Source organism: Typopeltis vanoorti, chromosome 9, assembly GCF_054136105.1.
Source record: "Typopeltis vanoorti isolate ZY-2024b chromosome 9, IOZ_Tvanoo_1.0, whole genome shotgun sequence".
Classification (NCBI taxonomy): domain Eukaryota; kingdom Metazoa; phylum Arthropoda; class Arachnida; order Uropygi; family Thelyphonidae; genus Typopeltis; species Typopeltis vanoorti.
Window position 1 is genome coordinate 96,104,208 of NC_143557.1, and position 23,137 is coordinate 96,127,344.

Genomic DNA, 23,137 nt, shown 5'->3' on the forward strand with positions numbered 1-23,137 from the left:
CTGAAGATATTTTCAGGCACAAACTTTGTTTGCTCACACTTGGATAAAGGATTAAATTAAATTTATTATTTTTTCCATGATCTTGTAGAAGCAACTGGTCAGAGCAATTCGATGATAATTTGTTCGCATTTATTTGTCCTTACCTGGTTTTTGAAATACAATAATAATCTTTGCTTTTTGCCAGGATTCTGGAAATTCGTTCTTACAGAAAATTCTTTAGAGCAGTGGATCCATCTGACACAAGATGATATCCACCTGATAGTAATATCAGGTGGATATCATCTTGTGTCAGATGATATTTCTCTAATAACGGATATCATCAGGTCCTACAGTAGTTGGTAAACATCAAAGCACCTTTCAGTTCTATTTTAATTGAATGGCCTGTTATAATCATCCAAGCTGTTTGAAATGAACAGAATTTGATGTTTTTCTGCTTTGCTTTCTTGAAAACAGAAATTTAGATGTAAAAGGATGTTGCTGATAATTTTACAAAACTATCCTTGTAAAAATTTAGGTTTTTACTAAATCAGAAATTAAGAATTTTTTTACTTTAGTGTTTCAAACACAAAATGAGCTGCAACCTGAACAAATTTCATAACTTGAATTAAAGTAAGAAAGTATATTGTGCAACATTTCCTTAATTTACAGTACTAAGAGAATAATATCAATTTATGCCATCTGTACATCACAGGATCTGTCCAATCAGGAAGCTGACATTCACAGCAGCAATCTATCACTTTTCTTCTCCCATCAGGCTGATTACTGCAAGATGACTATTCCCTTCCTCTTCGTAAATGGAGGTGACTGAGTTGACCAATGACTGAAGTTTTCTTATTACAGTCATACCCCGACTTATGCGAATCCAGAGTTACGCAGTTTCTTATATGTACATATTCCCGTCCCGCTTCACCACTAGTCATATCTTTCAGGCGCCGGCTGCATTCGCCAGTGTCGCACATGTTGTGAACAAGCACTGATGTGTTTCGCACGGTCTCCATTCATACATGATTTTTATAGTCTACAAACCTTGCGATTGTTTAATGTTATGTACTTGATAAAAAGTTTATCACATAAAAAATAATAATGTCATCCAAAAGAAGCAAGTCCGATTCTTCTACAGTTAGCAAGAAAAGAAAAACATTGACTTTGGAAACAAAATTCAACATTATTAAGGATTTTGAAGGCGGAATGAAAATTTGTGAGCCAGCAAAGAAGTTCGATCTACAGGAATCCACAGTAAGAACGATCATTAAAGAAAGGTTTACAGATTTTGGAGGACATAGATTCTAACGAGGAACGAATTTTAGCCACACGGCAAGGAATAAAAAAATCATTAGCTTGCTATGAAGAAATTTTGCAAGACAAGAAAAAGACATTATGCCGTCAGATGAATCTATTAGATTTTATGAAACCATCGACATCGAAATAACTTTCTTTTTTTTTATGTACGAAAAACTACAATTATGATTATATTTCTTAAAAAATATAGGTGCTTTTGTAAACCTTTGGTCCCAATTGTATGTCTGTATATATAAATTACATGCAAAATTATACCCTGAGTTACGCGAATTCGACTTATATGCCTTTTGTTGGTCCCACCTACCATATAACTTCAGGGTTTTACTGTATTTTGATTTTTAATGGTGCATACTGCATATATTTAGTTTATTATGAACATTTCAGGTAAGCGACATTAATTTAAGCTAATGTAACATTTCGAAATTTTAACCTTAAATTCTGGATTTTCATTTTTAATATTTCATACTCTTTTAGTTTTCTTTGTCTCTAATTATTGTCTGAATTTGTATTTTTTTTTTTTTTTTCCATATTGTTATTTTGTGTGTTAGTTCCTGCCGATCCTTTGTGTTTTGTCATCTCTTATGTTCTGTTCTTGAATTTTGTTTTATTTTTATTTAGTTTCTTTTTAAATTTCTTGCAGCTTTTCTTTGTTCTATCTCTGGCAATTTCCATTGATCTGCTTTCTGTGATTTCCTTTTATGTTTTTTGTGATTTCTTTTGTTATTTCACATGGTTTCTTTTTGTTTCATGGGAATAAAGTGTGGGGATTAGTATTTTTACCCTAAATTTACTAGTGAACTGAACTCTGAATATAACAAAGAATGTCTATTCCCTATGGGTTCACTATGGTAATTGTCTACTGTATATGTAATTTCAAATGGACATATGGAATAGCATGGTATTGCAAGAAGTTGATTCTAGAGTTGTTGTTGTTAATGTATAGGTACTTTTATAATTTACAAATACTAATAAGCCTCTTCTATCAAGTGCTAGCTCTAATTTACAAATTAGAGAGAGCACTCACTAATTTACAAATAAGTCTCTCCTATGGAATACTACCTTGTTATGGTGGACACACACACAAAAAGGTTAAAATATTACTTATTTCTTCTCTTCCACCACAAATTATTTGGAGAGCAAACTGTACTCAAATACAGAACTTCTGAAAGTAATAGTGTGCATCTTATTATTGTACTAGAACACCTCACCTACTAATAATGCCACTTTACGACATAAACAGAGCCTTTTGTCACCAGGGAAGCATTATATCATATCATATTCCATATAAAATATAAACTCTTTTATATTATAGATAAAAGCATGTGACTTACCCTGGACCAGTTCTCCCTGCTCGACCCGATCTCTGATTAGCATTAGCCTACAACAAAAATAATTTGAAATCACTCAAAAATAAATAAAGTTGTTGTTCTCAAAAGGAAATAATTAGAAAATTCAGAAAATAATAAGCAAATTTCAATATTTCTATCTTAACCTGACTATTACCATTGCAACATTGATACTGAGGTGTGATCAATAACAAATGAACTACAATATGTGCTTTAACAAATTTTTACTTATTCTTCTCAACATATCATGCAGCATTCAATTAAAACTACCTCACCAAAGGGGATTTTGATAAGGCAGTCTTGATGTAGTAGATGGTAGATGGTGTTTTGTGTTGAATGTAGCAGTGATGTAGTAGTTGGAAGATTAAATAGGGAAGATAGTAAATTAAATATAATGGAGTAGAGTGTCTTCCCATGATGAGTCCTTAGACTCCTTGAATGTGTCATGTAATAGTAATAATAACAGGTTGGAACACCAATGTAGTTAACAAATCCCTGATGCAAATAAATAGATATAGCATTCAATGAATAAGTGATTCTTATAGACCAACTCCTCAAGATATTAACAAAGACAGAAGACTAATTTTGAGCAGGTAACAAGGATTACACTTAATCTTTATAGTTCTCTGTCCATCATTAGAATGCTCTCACCAGCCTTTCCCTGGAGTTTCAGATTCTGTGTAACTATTATCTTTCATTTTGGACAAAATTATTAATTCTGTAAAGAGAAGGATCACTAAGCATCAAAAACTGCACCCATTATTATATGGTGAGTTTCAGAAGAACATTTTAGGTCTTCTTATTACAGGCTTAAAGGGGCTTGAAAAAGTTCCATGTTTGGTCCTTACAGCAGAGTTTTTGGATTACCTAACTCTCAGTCAGTCGTAGCACCATCATTAATGTACTATAGGTTTGTGGATGGAATTCAAAATCGGATTCAAGTGCTTTTACCAGATAATCATCATCATTAATTAGTATCTTGTTAGTGGCTTCAACAACAGAAAATGGGAACAATGATCTTTCCCTTGTGTGCGTCCGCAGATAAAGTGATGTAACTTGAGACAATATTTTCAATTATCATAACAATCAAAATTTGCATGTTATGCAGTTATGACATCAGCAGCAATATGCAGGCATTTTTGGAAACAGATTAAGAAAGCCATATGGTTTGCCAAACAGACTTTCAGTTATGAGACCTGAGGGCATCTTGATCAAACATTTGCAAAAAATAGAGTTTGAAATGGGCCAATTACATGACCTCCCTTGCAATCATAATAATTCATCAGGATTTTTTTTATTCGTGGACCATTTGAAAATCATTGGTGTAGTTAACTCTAGTTGCACTGATGAATTATAAAAACATGTTGACCATGCATGCACTATTATCAAACATCAGGCTGGGAAATTTCAGGACATGGGGATATCAATGGTGAGACATTGTAATGACTGCATGGTTAGCATCAGAAGTCATTTTGAACAGCTGCTGTGAGGTATAATCACCCTAGTGTTTTTTCTTTTGCCAGTTAGCAAGGGATTTATACTTATTTCTTGACATTTTGCCTTCTGTTTGTCGAAGTTTCTGCTGCACTACAAAGCGATCTTGGAAATACAAGGTTTGTATTTGGGACCTATTCATTAGTTTTGTGTAGAATTACCCTGTGTGTGTGTGTGCACGAGAGAGCTTTCTACATGCCCTTTGGTTGGAAAAAAACTGGGTTCAAATCTCATCTAGGATATTAAGAACCTTTATAAGGGTTTTCAACTGAAGGTGAGCTAGCTGGTTAATATGGAGGTGGAAGGATTTTTCCCCTCTTGAAAAGCTGTTTTTTTCCATCCTACAAAACAGGCAAACCTGGCCAGAAGAACACATGCAATTAACAGACATAATACATTTGCCTCAGATGATTCAGCTATAATGCCAAACAACAACAACATATTTTTTGTATAATGTTAATAGTGAAGCAGTGAGATTAGTACATCAAGGAATTCAAGAATTCTGTTATATTCTATTTCAAGGGTGAAACTGATTCTGAGATGTATACTTTTTAAATGAGAGGTGATAGTTCTTTAAATCATGACTATTTAGCTTACACTGTAACTCACAACAGTTGCAATAAAAGCATCAAATCCAACTTTGTTGGGACTATATATAGAAAATTTTGTCTCCAGCACAAACAAAATAATAAAAAATCCTAGCCTGCCTATGCTACCGAAGTACTATAGGCTTACACTTTTTGTGGGTGGGAGACATAAAAAAAAAGTATTTATAAAAATATATTAATATTATATCAAATATAAAAAATAATACGTACGTAATCTCCATTTCTTTTAATTTGATATTTAAAATGAACTAATACTCCCTTATACCAAAAATACTGCACACAATTACAACTTCCCTAAATGCCTATATGGGTAACCCTCAATTTATGCGGATTCACTTTTATGCACATGTGCAGCACATTACCTAGCAATTACAATATTTATTCAAAATACAATTATTTCATTGTACTTTGTTTTTGGTGTTTTTTTGTTTCAATATATTTTGTACACTGCATTAATACAAGAAAAAAAATCAATCATTAAAAAGAGTCAAAAATTGCAAAGAAAAACAAAACAAAACGGTATCCCCCCCAATTAATGTGGAAAATGTACTTAACACAGATTTCTTGGAATGTCCCTAACATAAAACAGGGGTTACCTGTACTCTAATAATTACTTTCCATATTTAAAAATTATTAATGCTCTCTTTATTAATATCTCAGAGAATTGGAAATGAATAATAATACTTGGACTTTGTTTTCTGAACACATGACTGCCTCATGGCATAAGCTCAAAACTCTACAAAGACAGCACAAAGTGCAGATCTGGATGGAAAATACCTTAATTTAACAGATACTATGCATCATACTAAATGAAGGAATAATATTGCTTTGAAAGAGTGGCATCATTTTTATAATAAATATAGTAAACATAGACAAAATGATTCAAGTGGTATTTCTGATAATTAATAACAAATGGAGTGAAGGAATGAGTGAGAGAGAGAGAAGGAAGGAAAAAATTTATTTATTGTTTATGCTAGTTCTAAAGTTAATCGTCTTTCTCCTACCTATGGATTTCTTCAGGAAACCTGCAGCACATTAGTAGCATCGGCGGGAAAAGTGGTAGAAAATCTAATCCCAGAGATAATACTCTAGGGACTAAATGTGGTACTTTTTCAAATCACTTCAGGCTTCAATAAGCAACAAGTGTGTTGATCTCACACTAGACAGTGCAAATTATCTATTACCCAAAGACTTTCACAAACATCCATGCCTTAGTGAGCTTTGAATACACATTTAGGCTATAGGGTGCAAAGCAGAGGCATTCACTTTGCTGGCAATGTTTAGTTGAATCCTGGAAGGGAAAGAAGCATTTTTGCAAATTTTCTATTCCACTAAGTATCGATTAGCCAGAACACTGTTAACTTGATGATGAGTTGATGAGAACATTGGGTTTGGTTTTTTGCACTTCATTCTTCTTCTTCTGTATATACTGGTAAGGACAATGTTTTGTGATAATATTGGTGACATGTACAGTAAGTCAGTGAAAGAAAGCAGCATTGAATTATAAAAGAACTATATTCTGATATGAACAAATAGGTAAAAATAAAAGATAATAAAAAATAACTATTTCAATGGCCACAATATTTAACTTTGATAGCCACAATTCTAGTATGTCTCCTCAACCTACTGTTAGGATGGTAGCAATGCTACTTTACTAGGAAATTATTATAGAACAAGGTGGTTTCCAATTGTCGTCCTTGTCCAACAGTATTTGTCTGTGTTTTGAGGGGGAAAAAAATCTGAGTTTCTTGGAGAAAAACCCTCCACCTACATATGAGATGGCTAACTCACCTTTGACTGAAAAGTCCTGATAAAAGATTTTTGCATCCTAGACAGGATTGAAGCCAGGTCTTTCCAACCAAACCAACTGAGATTTGGAGGCGCTATATTTGTAGTATGAGTTGGATATTGAGTGGATTGGTATTATAATGTCATTTAAAGAAATTAATGAATTATACTGTATATAATTCATAACTGTATGCAGTGGAAATTGACAATTACAGATACTGTCACAGAAATCTGCAAGATAACAGACCTGATGAAACCTGTTTTTCCTTCAGTGGCCAAATATTAAATCACCAGGAAAAAACACTTTTTATGTCATTCTACTCAATAAAAGGTTAGTAACATATAATAAATAGGGTACCATGAGTGGGACAAGGGTTGGATAATTCAGAAATCTTGCCTTGTACTAATAAGTCTCCTGCTCAGATGGTAACCATGCAGTTGTGCTAAAAACTTGTGTTCCAGAATTAACATCCACCCCGTATTACCTATAATAGGTTACACACATGCGCGTGAGGGGGGGGGGGGGGGAGACATTAAAGCAACTGATATAGCCACAAGAAAGAACATATCTAAAAACCTTTAACCCCCATGTTTCATCAAATTGCAATAATTTGTTCTTTTTCTTTTAGGATATATAAGACATATAAATTTAATTAATTAAGAGGATATATAAAATTAATTCATATTTGTTCTAGGTGTTTATCAAAACTCCCCCCCCCCCCCCTTGTACATATATTACTTATATTCTAGACTGTCCCTAAAAGGGAGATGAAATGTCAGCCAAACTATCACTCCTTGTCCTCAATACTTTTAAAAAAATTATGAAGGTTATCATCAACCAGTTTCTTTACTACCTGGAGACCCATTAGATTTTCCTTGCTAAGCTTATCTGTCTTTGGACACAGGCCATGGAAAGGTTTGGAGAAACTCATGTGGTTACTCTTTATATTTTCAAGACACACATTATTACAGCACTAAGCTACCATCTTATGATCTCCCTCCTGTTTTCTGACTGGATTACCAGTTTCCTGATTGCATGCAATGGTGAATTGTTACCTCTCATCAGATTTATTATCAATGTCAAAGTATTCCAGGGTTCTGTCTTTTTGCCACACTCTTCCCCGTTATACCAATGACTCTCTCTCTTATTCTCAAATCCAATCCATAATTTGGTGGTGTAGTCCATTCCTCTTCTTCAATCAAGAAAACTTGTAGTACCCAAATGATTTAAGCTTGAAGACATTCCACAACCAATGTCTTAAATACTGTTCACCTCATCATTCTCAGGTGAGGTAAAGATAACCTAAATCTTAACTCACTCTTACTTTTGAAAATATTCAGATTTCCATTTATGATCAGTTTCTCTTCTTGGGCTGGCTTTTAAATCTAGCTTATCTTGACAAAAACATATAACATCCAAAGCCTCTAGAAAATGTGGTATTCGTTTTTGTTCAAAATATTACTTTCTTCCAGCTCAACTCCAACACTTCATAAATCCCAAATCTAGCATCCATAGAATATTGTTCTCCCATGTGAAGTGATGCACTCAAAAGCTCCCTAAGAATTCAAGAGTGTAATACATAAGAGGGAAGTCTGCCTAATAGATGACCCCCCATCTCTCTCTCTCTCTAGCCAGCCTGGTTGGCTGAGTGGTTAGCATATCCACTACCAAGAGGCTGTGGGTTCGAACCAATTACCATATGTACTGCTGTGATCTGTGTCCTGGTGCAGTATGACCTTTGATGTCTGCACTACAAAAAAAAAAAAAAAAAAAAAAAAAAACTCTCACCAATTCCCCCAAGTCACTTTTTTCATAGGTACATATCCATATCCATAAAATCCATGTATATCCATAAAAAATAGGCATGTCTATTTTTTATGGATATACTTATGGAAGTAAACAAGAAGCCTTTGGTCAACATCTGAACACAGTTCAACTCCCAACATATCAAATTGGTTTCTCATCATCATCTTTCTTCATTCCACCTACCCAGATGGAATGAAGTCATCTTGCTCTATAATATTTCCATAATAAAGTAGCAATCAACTACCTTACTAGGGAATTGTTCTCTATACTGTTTCTTCACTATTCTATAATTTGAAACCACCTTGGTCTATAATAATTCTCTAGTAAATTAGCATTGCTACCTTACTACAGAATTCTTTTCCACACTGTTTCTTCACCATATTGTTTTTTCCCAATGAATACAACTCCTAACTTTTCAAGAAACTTCTTAATAGGTTCTTTATTTCTCCTCAACCACTACACTTCCCACAGATGACACTGCTGCTGCTGTTTTATAGGTTTTGTGATCTCTAATGTGTGGGGATTTTATATGTAAAGGCAAATCCATCTTCTATTATATAATCTATTAATTCATCTTCTATTATAAAAAAAATAAACTATACCTGGCTAATTGGATATATCTGCAAAGCATCCATTCCAATTCTAGGATTGTATACTTTAAGTTTACAGTAACCACTGTCTACAACAAACATAATGCCGTCAACTATCAAAAACAAAAAAAAATAAAATAAAATAAAATAAATTTCAGTTAAATTTCATTGCTATATATTGCTTGCTTATGGTCTATAATATATATAAATACACACACACAAACAATAGCAAAACACTTTTATTACTATGACTTAATGATATAATAATTCCCACATTATTTACTCAAGTTATGCTCTAGCAAATAATTCAATTTCAGTGTTGCCATTAAAAAGAAACATGAGTCTCCCCCCCTCAACACACACACACACACACCAATTCAAAATAGTTATTTCTACTGTAAAAGTTATATATGTAGAAAGGCTTAGGTGTTGACAATTACTCATGTTAATACTTAATGGTATACATACAACACTATAAGAACAAAATAAGATTATTTATTAAACAGCTAATATTCTACTGGATTTCCAACCAGCATCTTCACAGCACAAAATACTTGTCATTATGAGCACAAACGTAGTTGTATAAACAATTCAAAATTGTAATGGGCAAATCTCTACATGTCAATTAATGGACACAGAGGAAGACCAAGAAAAGTTTTGGCAATACATAAACTTCTTTTTGAAGATGAATGATGCTCATGAAGCATTTGACATTTACCATTCGGTACAAAACAGAGCAACTGGGCTCACTTTCAACTAATGGACTTTATCTCCATGAGTTTTCATTACACGAATATTTCGGTATATATTTCCATATTCATAAATGATGAAGAATGGACAAATGAACTAATGTCCTATCTTCGCATCCTCTAATGTTGGTTAAATATACGTTTTCATGCGCAAAGTTTATAGTATATTAAAATGCTGCAGTTGCACATGCCAAAAAAATCGCTCATCCTTTTAACTACTTATTATACAATACTGTAATTTTCTTTCATTTAATTGTGTGCAATAGCATATCCAAACCAAGATCTATCACTTCTGACTTGCCTTAATGATGAAAGTGATTGTATTTTTTTTATGTTCTTTAAGGCAGATATTAACAGACTCTCCAGTATGTCCATATTAGGCCAAATTGCAGACATTGGGCATGTTATACACTTTGGAATGTGTTAGATAGAGCTTATCCTTAGGCAAATAGATGAAGGTGATATGTGGTTTAAAAGTCAAGTGTATATTATATTTATTTAGCACCCTAATTACCTTTACAGATGTATCCCAGTTATATATAGAGAATGGAAATAGTTTTACTTTCGTCTTGTGCATCTGGGAAGGAGAAGGATAGGAGCATGTAGTATTTTATATATTTTATAGGGGCTGCATCCATTGGTTAAAAAATAAAAAGTGTGGCACAGATAAATGAGTTCTGTAGCAAGAGCTATCTCACTTGAACAGATACCTTTACTGGTGTCATTTCAATTAGCCCATTTGTATGGCAAAACGATTAAAACTGATACTAATAATTCTACACACTAGCTATGGCAAGTCTGCAACTAGTGTTCTCCATGGAGTCCAATTTTCCTATCTTTGCAGACAACTTCACCGTATGCTTCCCTGGCTAAATCAATGTTTTCTTCAGATTTTGTAAGTCTATAAAGTTTGATTTTTTTTAAAAAAAAACAATCTTTTTCCAATAACATTTGTATATTTCGTTCTACAGTTCACCTGTGAAAAATACTTAGTGTGTTTATTTTTAAAACTTTAATACGTCCTATATAGGTGATCACTCCTTATATTATATTCTCTGTATTCTCTTGTATCCTAAACCAGTCTGACATTATTAACATGAGCAATCAATAAATTTCTTTTTCTTTTCTTTTCCTGTGAATTCTCTCTCCAATAAATTTATGCATATATTTATGTCAGAGTGACATGATATTAGTAATGACTAAGTTCTGAAGAGAAATTTAGCAAGGTACTTATAATTATTATTAGCTTTGCTCTTCTCTTCAAATTTTCTCAAAATATTTCTTGGTCTACTGTTTAGTCTCCAACAAGAACTAGCTTTTTTCTTTATGTCAGCTCTAATGACTAGAAAAATTCCACTGCCTCTTTTTTTACTAGAAGTGGGACCAATGGCATATAAGTCTTGTTATCCAAATCAGACTTATTAGTACTTCATTTCACACTTTGCCCACATCATCTACTTGAAATTATCCAACATTCAAGTTTATCTTCATGTTAGTATTGAATAGTATAGTTAATTCTTTCTTTTTCTGATCGTTGCTGCTGAATATATCACTTTATACGTGTTTAAAAATATCTCACCTGCTTGTGGCCTTTTATGCTCTGTAATAACCTACATTCCTGTCTTCTGCTAGCTCTATCTTTTTTTTAATTAATGCTCCTTATGTCGATGGCTGATTGTTCTAGTAACTGACTTTTCAATCACCCTGTTTTCATCAGAGAACCAGAAAAGAGAAAATACCTAAGTGACAATGAGCATTTAATTATGTTGTACCATGATATTTAAGCTAATAGAATACAATTTAGTTGGCTAATTGTCAAACTGCTAGCAAATCTTTGTTCATTCAGTATTCAAATAAATGCTTCCCTCAGTAATGGGAACAGAACTGCACACTAGGTCAGATTGGTCAGTTCGTTATCCACATTCCTTATGGTAGTAGCTATATTTTTCTTATAAAGAAGATCAGTGATCTCAAAAGCAATTTTCATCCTGTTTGCCAAATGAACAAGTACACAAAAAGAGTGAACAGTGTGTTTCAGAGGAGAAATAGAGTTGGGCATCATTTGGGAAAAAATACTTATGCATGGTACCACACAACAATTAAATATCTTGAAGTCCACAGGGCAAAGTGCTGAAGAAATGAAAATACATAGGTGACAATGAGTACACGACACAATCAGGTTAGACTCAAATACTTACTTAAAGGAGCTGATGCTCTTTGAGAAGAATGATCACTTCATCTAACCTCTTACATAACCCTAGAGAAGCTGCATTTTGAGATTTACACAATCCTCTATACATTTCCAGCAATCCAGAAAAACATTTCTAGACTATGTTATGCAATGAATTTTCAAAGAAGAGTTCATCTAAAAGCTTTTGTTAACTATAACTGAATATATATTATCAAACAGAATGGACCAAGGCACATAAAATTTGTCATCTTGCAGAGAAGAAGCCATGCTGATTTCTAATGTGTGTTTCTCTTCTCCAAATGGGGTATTACAAAGACCTGAAGAATGATAGCCCTTACACCTTCCAACAATGCTCCATCTCACAAAGGAATGACTGCAGATGATATGAAGAAAATAGCACAGGAATATTTTCTGAAACAAAATCAAGAAAAGGCAAAATTTGGTATTTTTCATTTGTGGAATTTACAAAGGAGCAGAACACCGCCAATTTTTTTTAGCAGAATTTAATATAACATTCTCCACAATACAACCAAGCAGTTATTATGGCTCAAGACATTATAACATATTAATTCTGCAGATAAAAAAAAAAGTTTTGCTAATATCTGCATGTGCCTAGTGTACAATTTGCATTCATGACTTTGATTAATGCAAAGAACATTTTTAATTACTCTGATTTACCACACAATGAAAGCGTTTTGTAGGATGGCCTGGACAGCTAGTTTCCTTTCATAATCTAATTTTGCCTGTCTGGAAGCAATTTCATCTTCTGCAGTTCCACATATAATCTTTGAAAATCAAAATATCTACATGCATAGCCACCTTCTAACTTAGGATCATGCTACTCTCCAACTGGAGGTAAAGTGATTTATGCCTTTTCAAGCTGTTACCAGATTCCATGACTCTCTTCCACACCTACTATCAAAGGTAATTATCTCTTATAAATTCTATAAATTCCTTTCCTTTCAGGCTTACACGGTGATCAGAATACATTTTGGAAAATTATGGGGACGACTACTGTGTTTCAGTAAAACTTTAGTTCAATATAAACCAAAATCAACACTCGACGTTTCGACCTTCATATCAAGGTCCTCTTCTGGAGCATATACAACTATATACAGAGAAACAAGCTGCACTACAAGCTACATGGTTTGCTAAAGTTACTGACCAACCGTTACAACAATTATTGGCCTGACCTCTGGTGGGAAAAAAAAACAAAACATCACTACATTAACGCTAGAGTCCTATTATTATCTATTGGTTATAAATTACATTGGGCTGGAGAGCAACATGTTTATATATATATTAAAAACATGATTATACATATCGATTTCAACCAATTGGTATGGATTAGTTTCCAATTCTAGCTGAAGATTATTTGCTTAAAGTCCTAAAGTATGCTAGATATTAAGTATTATGTAGGCTGAATATGTGCCATCCAGATTCTTTGAATTTTCATGCCACCTTTATTGTTGATATTAGGGTGGTTAATCAGAATTTCAGAGGCTTCTTTAAATTTTCTTTCATACCAAGTTTTGTATGGTGTAAAGAGCAGATACTTTTCCAATCAATTTGGTGTAGGGTGTGGTCTGAGAGGCCTGCTTCCTCAAAATTGTTATATTAATGCTTCTTATATGTTCTTTTTTATGTATAGGGATTGTACGTCCAGCTTCACCGATATAAGGTAAGTTACAAGTGCAGTGGATGATAAACTCCAGGATGTGCCAAAGGGAGGAGAGGATCCTTAGAGGAGTTGAATATGATTTTTAATTTTATAGGTGGTTTAAAGGTGGCATTTGAGATTATAATGGTGTTCTGATAACCCTTTAATGTATGGGATGGCTATAATTTTACTGTAATCTAAATTCGTTTTTGATGAAGTTTTATGAAGAACTTTATTAATAGTATTTTTGTTATAGCTATTATTTATAAATGGTTGCTAATAATTTTTAATTCTTGTTTAAGAGCTTGCTGATTAGAGCAAATTGTTATAGCTCTGTTTTTAAGGGTGTTAACGACTCCATACTTTTGTGATGGGTGGTGGTATGATTTAGCATGTATGTATTGGCCAGAATGTGTCGGTTTGTGGTAGACAGTGAAGGATAGACTGCCTGAAGGAAGACATGTGATATTCTACATGTGCTTGAAAGAATCACTGACAATTCGGCTAAATATACCCTAGAAAATAATAAAGAAAAACTTAAGACTAAATTTTACATTTTGAAACAACGGTGAAATGTGACTGCCAATCATATGAATCCAACCAATCAGGATATCTCCTCTCCAGTAAACAGCTCCAAAAGTGAACAACAAACAAGTGAGACAAGGAGCAACCAACCACCTGCAAGCAAGAGTCATATGATCAAACCACACCTTAAATAAAGGTCTGCTTGCATTACTTGATAAAGGCCTTAACTTTGCAATAGCACCTAAAACTGTTAATCAATTGGATTTTATATACCACATAGAAAGCAGCATTAGGTCTCTTCCCATTAATATAGCCGATAAAATCCGATTAGAAACCAGCAATGTTCTGAATAATAAGAAAACCTTGCATAGCAATCTTACAAAAACAGAACTAACAGCAATCAAGTCATTGAAAGCTAATCAAGATATAATTATAACAAAATCAGACAAAGGTAATGCCACTGTCATCCTTGACAGGTCAATATCCATCCATCCATGAGATGAATCAACTAGTCTCCTACCAGCGTGTAAACTATAACCCAACTAACAGAATAAAGAAAAAAAAAACTGAGAAATTACTTCAGTCCATCACTTCTTGGCCGTCGGACACGGTTAAAAAACTTGCCCCGTTACACTCGTTCTCCCAGAATATATGGAGTTCCTAAACACACAAAACAAAAGATAAAGAACACACAACACTTTATAAACAAAATAAAAAACATAACACTCAGCAAAGATGATTTATTAGTCGGTTTCAATTTTTCTGCCCTTTTCACAAATGTCTCAATCGATGACACAATTCTTTTCCTACGGAAAAAATTTCCGCCTGACATTACGGCACTCTTTGTCCACGTACTATGTTTCGGTTACTTCGTGTGGCAAAATAAATTTTACCCACAAAAAGAAGGTACAGCCATAGGCTCACCACCACCTCCCCCCCCCTCCAGTTGCTAACTTTTATAAGGAAGTTTTTGAGCAAAGTGCTCTTGATTCCTTCACTCTAAAACCTACAGTGTGGCTTGATACGTTGACGACATTTTCGTTATCTGGCCACATGGACGACAAACATTAAACACATTCCTTAGCCACCTGAACGGATACAATTTACTATCGAAACTGAAAATCAGAACTCGCTCCCGTTCCTGGATACACTGGTCACACGTCTTCCCCAGGCAGTCTATCCTTCACAGTCTACCGCAAACCGACACATTCTGGCCAATACATACATGCTAAATCATACCACCACCCATCACAAAAATATGGAGTCGTTAACACCCTTAAAAACAGAGCTATAACAATTTGCTCTAATCAGCAAGCTCTTAAACAAGAATTAAAAATTATTAGCAACACATTTATAAATAATGGCTATAACAAAAATACTAATAATAAAGTTCTTCATAAAACTTCATCAAAAAAGAATTTAGATTACAGCAAAATTATAGCCATCCCATACATTAAAGGGTTATCAGAAAAAATCAAAAGAATCCTACACCATTATAATCTCAATGCCACCTTTAAACCACCTATAAAATTAAAAAACATATTCAACTCCTCTAAAGATCCTCTCCTCCCTTCGGCACATCCTGGAGTTATCGCATTCACTGCACTTGTAACTTACCTTATATCGGTGAAGCTGGACGTATCGTTATATATAAAAAAGAACACATAAGACACATTAAATATAACAATTTTGGGGAAGCAGGCCTCTCAGACCACACCCTACGCCAAATTGATTGGAAAAGTATCTGCTCTTTACACCATACAAAAACCTGGTATGAAAGAAAATTTAAAGAAGCCTGTGAAATTCTGATTAACCACCCTAATATCAACAATAATGGTGGCATGAAAATTCAAAGAATCTGGATGGCACATATTCAGCCTACATAATACTTAATATCTAGCATACTTTAGGACTTTAAGCAAACAATCTTCAGCTAGAATTGGAAACTAATCCATACCAATTGGTTGAAATCGATATGTATAATCATGTTTTTAATATATATATAAACATGTTGCTCTCCAGCCCAATGTAATTTATAACCAATAGATAATAATAGGACTCTAGCGTTAATGTAGTGATGTTTTTTTTTTTTCCCACCAGAGGTCAGGCCAATAATTGTTGTAACGGTTGGTCAGTAACTTTAGCAAACCATGTAGCTTGTAGTGCAGCTTGTTTCTCTGTATATAGTTGTATATGCTCCAGAAGAGGACCTTGATATGAAGGTCGAAACGTCGAGTGTTGATTTTGGTTTATATTGAACTAAAGTTTTACTCAAACATGGTAGTTGTCTCCATAATTTTCCAAAATGTATAAATTCCCTTCCTTTTTCTCCATCTGATATTTCCTCCTTACACTCCATGTTCTGTAGTTAAAATCTCCCATAATTATTCTTCGTCATGTACTTATTAATCTAATTTGTCTACATTTCATATTTATCCTCCTTTGCACTCCTTTCTACTTCACAATCTTAAATCTGCTATAGTCAACTCTCATTATAGCAAACACCATTATAGTGTAGTAAGCTCACTTGCTACATGCAAGTGAGCTTACTAGATTACATATAGTTCCTGCCTTTAGGAATTAATTGGTTCCTCGCAGCCATTCGTAAATCAGTAATTCATACGGGAGTTTGTCTTAGAAATAATGCAATAAGCAAGAGTTACGTTCATAGGAACGAATATATAAAATGAATATTAAATTATAAGAAAAGACTTTACTGCTGTTGTGCAGTATATCTCTGATATTGATATATCGAGGCAATATATTTAACTTTATCCTTTCCTACTTGAGCCATATATCAAATTCTATCGCATGTACCTCTTTGTTAAGTCGGTTGCGCCATTGTTATGTGATCTTCATTAATATTAATCTTAACGTTAAGTCTCGCTTCTCTTATATCTTTTCTTACGTAATTTAACCTTTTAAGGGCCACAGAAATTACCTGTTCCCTGAATTCCATGAGTTATCCTGGTCACTCAGGCAAAATTTATTTTTTATCTGCACCAGCCTGGGCCTTAAGGTTAGAGATAAACTCAGCCTTTAGGGTAATCATAGAATATCAGGTACCACTAATAATGTTAATTGAATTCTTAGAAGCCTTGGGTTCTCTGGCTTATTTTATTTGCAGTCGTGCCCTACTATTTTCAATTGGGGTATCCTCGCACACGCACACACGATCACAGGTTCGATGTTTTATGAAAGGTCAGGGTCAGTCATCATGATCAGAAACACATGTAAGTAAGGAATCGAAATATTTATTAAACTCATTGTATAATGCCATACAAGTTAAAGTAGTTATCAAATCTAATTTAAGCTTCCACCATTCTTTCACTCTCTCACTCTTAAAAAAACCATTATGCATTGACCTCAAAATGTTAGCAAATTCAATAACTCAACATATAATACATTCTTAATTACAGCTCAATTGGACATTTAGGCATTTTAGCACATAAATAATCTCTCTCGGATTAATTACGACAGAATCTCTATCTAACTGAAAGTTCATTTCGAAAGCATAATCGTTATCTTCTTTGTCTTTTTTTCTTCTTGGTTTCTGTCTTGTTCCTCTAATTCAAGGAAACCATTGGGTGAGAATTCCATAGTGTGACAGCATTACCTTCCGAAACTTCCATTTACAATTGGTTAGCCATACCAAGATTGCTTGAGTTTCAGAATTCACAATCTTTGTTGGGTCTTCAAAGCCTTCGAAATTATCATTAAACTGAGGACAAAGTTTATGCCACTCCCTTCATAGTTTTTTTTGGAAACTTTATGCCAGGTGCTCTGCATTACCCGAATTGTGTCTAAAATGTTGAAGTTCTTTCAAAACTCTTTGAAAGAAAAGTTTTCATCTTTATCAGTTGCTTCTATTAACATTTCAAAAGTCTCTTTGAGATAATGTGCTTTAAACGTCATAATCACAGTGAAAGGATTATAGTTAAAAAGAAAACAAAATAAAAAATAAGGTGTAAATGAAGAAAGCTATGAATAATACACTTGCATCTCCAAGGCTCGTGAGTGACTGAGGCTCATTCTAACTGATTGTTATGTTCATTACATCCTTTTGCATGCAATTTAAAATAAAAATTCCAATCCATAAAATTCGTAAAGATAAAAGTTCGTAAAGTGAGAACAGATTTATACTACCTGTATAAATCTGTGTCGAATAAGATCCAACCAAAGTCCACAGTATTAATGTTATTCCAAAGGAATAGTCACTATACTAAATCTTCCACAGTAACTAACTATTCCTTTAGTTCTTATGTTGTTATAATGAGAGCTATAATGCACTACCACTATTACCCTCATCTTAAGTCACTATCCTTGTCAGACTCAATTACCATGCTTTTGAATATTTATTTCATTCAAAGTTTCATTCAAAATTTCATTTATTTCATTCAATATTCAAAGATATTTCAAAAGGCTGGTGCCTTTTGAAATATCTTTGCTTGTAAATCACTAGGAAGCTGTGAATATATTGGCAAGATTGCTAACTGTGGAGCATTATCAATTTCTCCAAGACGTTCTAAAAAATAAATAAGACATATATATATATGTATACATACACACACAAACACACCAAGTAACAATTACCTAAATTAATTCTGGTTAATTGTTGATTTAATAACTAACTGATCCTTAGAATTACATATATTCTTTTATTCCTTATGTTTTATTCACTTGCAGCGCTGCATTCACATTCTTCTCCAGTAATAATTATTATGACTTGACTGAGAACTGAATTTATAGTATTGCTTAGTAATGATGGATACCCTGATTGGTATCAGATGTAAAAGAGATAGATTATATGATCTTGCATAACTTAACTAATATCTAAGTGCACTAAATGCACCGAAGAAAAATAATAAGCAGGAAAAAATGATGATCAAGTGAACCATATAAACATGAAATGGATATGATTGCATATAAAGAAACTATAATTTCTCTAAAGGAATGGACTGTATGTGTGGTGGCAAGGATACTTCATACATAGCCACTATAAGTGAAAATAAGATAATTTTACAACTCATAGACAACAAATGCACGACTTTTCAATTATTTTTACAATTAATAAAGTTATAAAATGATTACCTGTCAATGAAGTTTCAGCTATATTTGTTGCAACTACACATTTTCTAACCCCATCTGGTGCCTTTTGAAATATCTTTGCTTGTAAATCACTAGGAAGCTGTGAATATATTGGCAAGATTGCTAACTGTGGAGCATTATCAATTTCTCCAAGACGTTCTAAAAAATAAATAAGACATACATATATATATATATGTATACATACACACACAAACACACCAAGTAACAATTACCTAAATTAATTCTGGTTAATTGTTGATTTAATATTCTTACAAACTTGTTAACAAAATGTTAACTTAAATGGTTTTTGTTAAACAATTATTCATTATATGATTACACTATCAACTTAGAGACATTATGTAGTCTAATTACATAAGAGTAATTAGGACTGGAGAACAGTTAAAAGTAAAGAAATTATCACAATTTTAAATGGCATCTTTTGTTCACATTCTTTCACAGCAACTACCACAACTGTAGTGTAGACATAATTTTGTTCTCGCAAAAGCCCAACTGAAACCAAAATTGAAATGACATGATAAATTTTAATACAGATCTTAAATAGCACATTTATATTGTTTAGGAATATTTCTGGCTCAAATCTATTTTCTTTTGAGACTCTCATAAACTTGGTCCTTTTTTGATTTACATGTAGGCAGGGGCGGCTCATGCATAGGCACTGCGGAACTGCAGCACCCCCAATTTTTCTCGATATATAAATATATTTATTAATTTATTTATATTTGCTTGTAATATTTAATTTTGTCATCAACAATCCTATACAATTCTCTTATTTTGTATAAAAAATAATAAAAATCCATCTTGTAGCACTCAGGAGGGCAAAGGACGCTAGCAGCACTGTGTTTATCACAGTGTCATATTGCTATGCACGCAAGCATATGCACATCATAGTGAGGTGCGAGCTATTAGCGTAATGCGGCACTGTCGCACAGTTCCACATGTTATTACAATTAAAGGATTTAATTGTAATGTCCAAAAATTGTAAATCCATTCCTTTAATTACAATTAAAGGAATGGATTTTATTTTTAAGTAATTTTGAATTATACCAAACTGTATAATTTTATCAATAATAAACAATAATTTTTCATATTTAATTTTTTTTTAAATTTTCACCATAATTTTGATATTTTATCCAAACACGTATACACTGTACTTACAGTGTGTATGTATATTTCGAAAGTTGCAGCACCACCACGAGCCGCCACTGTGTGTGTGTGTATATACAGGGTGTTCGGGATAAATTTGACAGTTTCGTAAGGAAAAAGAAAATCTTCTTTGTATCTATTAAATTTAATGAATTGACAAAAAAACATTACAGGCAGAGTTAATTACAATACTATCAACAAGATTTACTCAAAATAACCACCATTAGCATCGATCACAGCTTCAATTCTGCTTCGGAACCTCGAACAAGCTGATGCTACAGTCTCCCTGGGAAGGGCCGCAAAAACTGTTTTAATTTTATCCATTAACTGGGCTTTTGTATTACTGGAAGTGCGATTGGTGTCTTTTTCAACTGCGCCCCATACAAAATAATCCATGGGGTTAAGGTCTGGGGAGTTTGGAGGCCAAACATTTGGACTGGTGAAGTCGTAGAAATTTTCAGACAACCATTTTTGACTTTTCCCAGAGGTGTGGCAAGGGGTGGAATCCTGCTGCCATACATACGGCCTACCATTGGCTACCCTTGTTATCCAGGGCTTGACTACAGTTAGCAACTCCACGAACAAAGCCCGAATTCCAATGCCAGGGTTCTTCAACACCTGTTCCTGCAGATTTGCGAGGAATTCTGCTGTACGAACGCAATCAGATCGTCTGCTAGGGATCTTTCTTCTTGCTACATCCTCGTAGTCACCATTGCAAGTCTCTAGTTCATGCCTGATTGTTTTTACTGTATTCAGGGAGCATTGGGCAGCAGTCGTAATATCCTTATTTTGATGGCGGGCACGAATCATCATGATACAAGTTATTCTCTTCCATGATTCAGGTGGGTTCCAGCTATCCATCCTTTCTGACATCTTGTATATGAATGAAGAAGGGTCCAAACTTTTAAATGAAGAGAAGTGTGTGTTAATACATGTAACTTACGGAAAAATATAATTAATTATAAATATGTCAAATTTATCCCGAACACCCTGTATATATATATATGAGGGGTCTATGCAGAATCCTGGCAATTGCGTTTGCAAAATCTAACAATATCACAGTGTAGCTATTTCTCTTATCCAACTCAACTGCCACAGCCAGCTGAAGAAGGTAAGTAATTACTGACACAAGATGTCATCTTTACAATGCACCTCATAAAAAAGTTGATTAATTTGATACATCCATTCTTGAATTTTGTCCTTAAACAGCACTTTTCCAACACCTTACCAACCACTGCTGAGATACTAGTTTGATTTAACTAGTATCTCAGCTTTATAACTTGGAGCCTTCTTTAACCGGAACTATCATGCCCTTTTTCTCCTCTCTTGGGTCTTCTTTTTTCAACCTGAATCGGTCAGTTGCTGGATTATGGTCTTCTCAAATTTTCTCCATTCCATTCTGCTTTCAGCCTTTCTCATCTTTTATATTCCAGCAATCCTAATGATTTCATCCTGCCATCTCTTTCTCAGTCTTCTTCTTTGCCAACTTTCATCCATAGATCTCCATTCTGTTAATAATTTATGCCACCTTGTGTTGTGATATCTTGCATTGTGTCTACCCCATCTCCATTTTGAATGCATAATATAACTAATGATGCCCTGTATACTTGTTCTCAATTCTATCAAAATTCAACCAATGCTGAGACTTAAATTTAACCTGGTCAGGGACACTGTTATTTTTCTCTTGCATTTTTCTGTAACACACATGATGATATTTCTTCAAATCCCATGGCTGTATTCACACTGAGATTTCTTCATGTCCAATACCTCCATCTACCAGTTCATCTACCTCTATTCCTGACATATCAGTCACTGCATTATCTCCTCATGGAAGACACATACCCCTGCAAAGTAATCACTCAGTAATTAAACTATTCTTCTACTCCTGTCATCAGTGTTCATTATTCTTCCATACTCATTCTTTTACCAGCTACGTAGTAAAAGGCTCATCAGAGATTTCCTTTAGCCTTCTAGGCTAATTTCCTCTTGCTTTTTTGTCTTATATACCCATTACATTTTTTTTTCCAGTTCTTGCTTAATGATTTTACTCATCCATTTAACTACCACAACCTGATTTATCCTTCTGACTCTGGGCATGCAATCTAATACCACATTCTTGAAATACCTCATAACCACTCTGCATGTACTACTAACATCCTTCCATCATGGTTTCTTATGCCATAACATTACTCCAAGATACTTCCTGAGTTTGTCATAATCACCAGCTTTGTAATTCCAAATACACCCCTCCTTAATTGAAAATTCCACATGCAATAGCAATCTCCCAGCTCAAAACTGTATGATCACTCTTGCCAATCAGAGACAAAGTGGTTTCCTTATTGATGGACAAATTTTCTGATGATATCACAAAATCCAGTGTTCTGAAAATCCCCTTCATCATATGCTGTATTGGGCAACTCTTGACAGCTGCATAAATCCTCCTTCCAATCTATGTTTCCACTGCTGAAGTCATTCATAAATATTATTTGCCCTATGCTCATTAAACTATTACCGATGCATGTCATCTACATCTCCTTTTGAACCCCTTCCCCTGTTTTTGTTATCTGATTATTTTATTGGTCTCTTTCAGCTCTTTTAAACATCTTTGAATAATATAAATATCAGATGGATTATTAAGTTAATAATTTTTAATACATGGAATTTCTGAAACTAAGGTTTAATGATGCTCCTGACATCAGATAACAGAAAAAAAATAGCAAAACTTAGTACATAGTGGAGCTACACCTGTAGCTCCAATCAGAAGTTAAAAGATCATATAAAATTTTAATACTGAAGAGTAATACAAACTTCATTAAGCTGAGAACATG

The 23,137-nt window shown here is 33.7% G+C and overlaps 1 protein-coding gene across 1 annotated transcript in view; it reads right to left on the reverse strand.

Moving 5' to 3' along the window:
- The window catches only part of Prp16 (ATP-dependent RNA helicase l(1)G0007), a 261,425-nt gene that overhangs the window by 88,115 nt on the left and 150,173 nt on the right, over nt 1-23,137 (reverse strand). The window contains exons 14-16 of the mRNA XM_090397330.1: nt 19,149-19,304; nt 8,945-9,045; nt 2,631-2,677 (exon numbers count right to left, since the gene is read on the reverse strand). Of these exons, the coding sequence (XP_090253456.1) occupies nt 2,631-2,677; nt 8,945-9,045; nt 19,149-19,304 (304 nt within the window). The remainder of the gene's footprint in view (nt 1-2,630; nt 2,678-8,944; nt 9,046-19,148; nt 19,305-23,137) is intronic.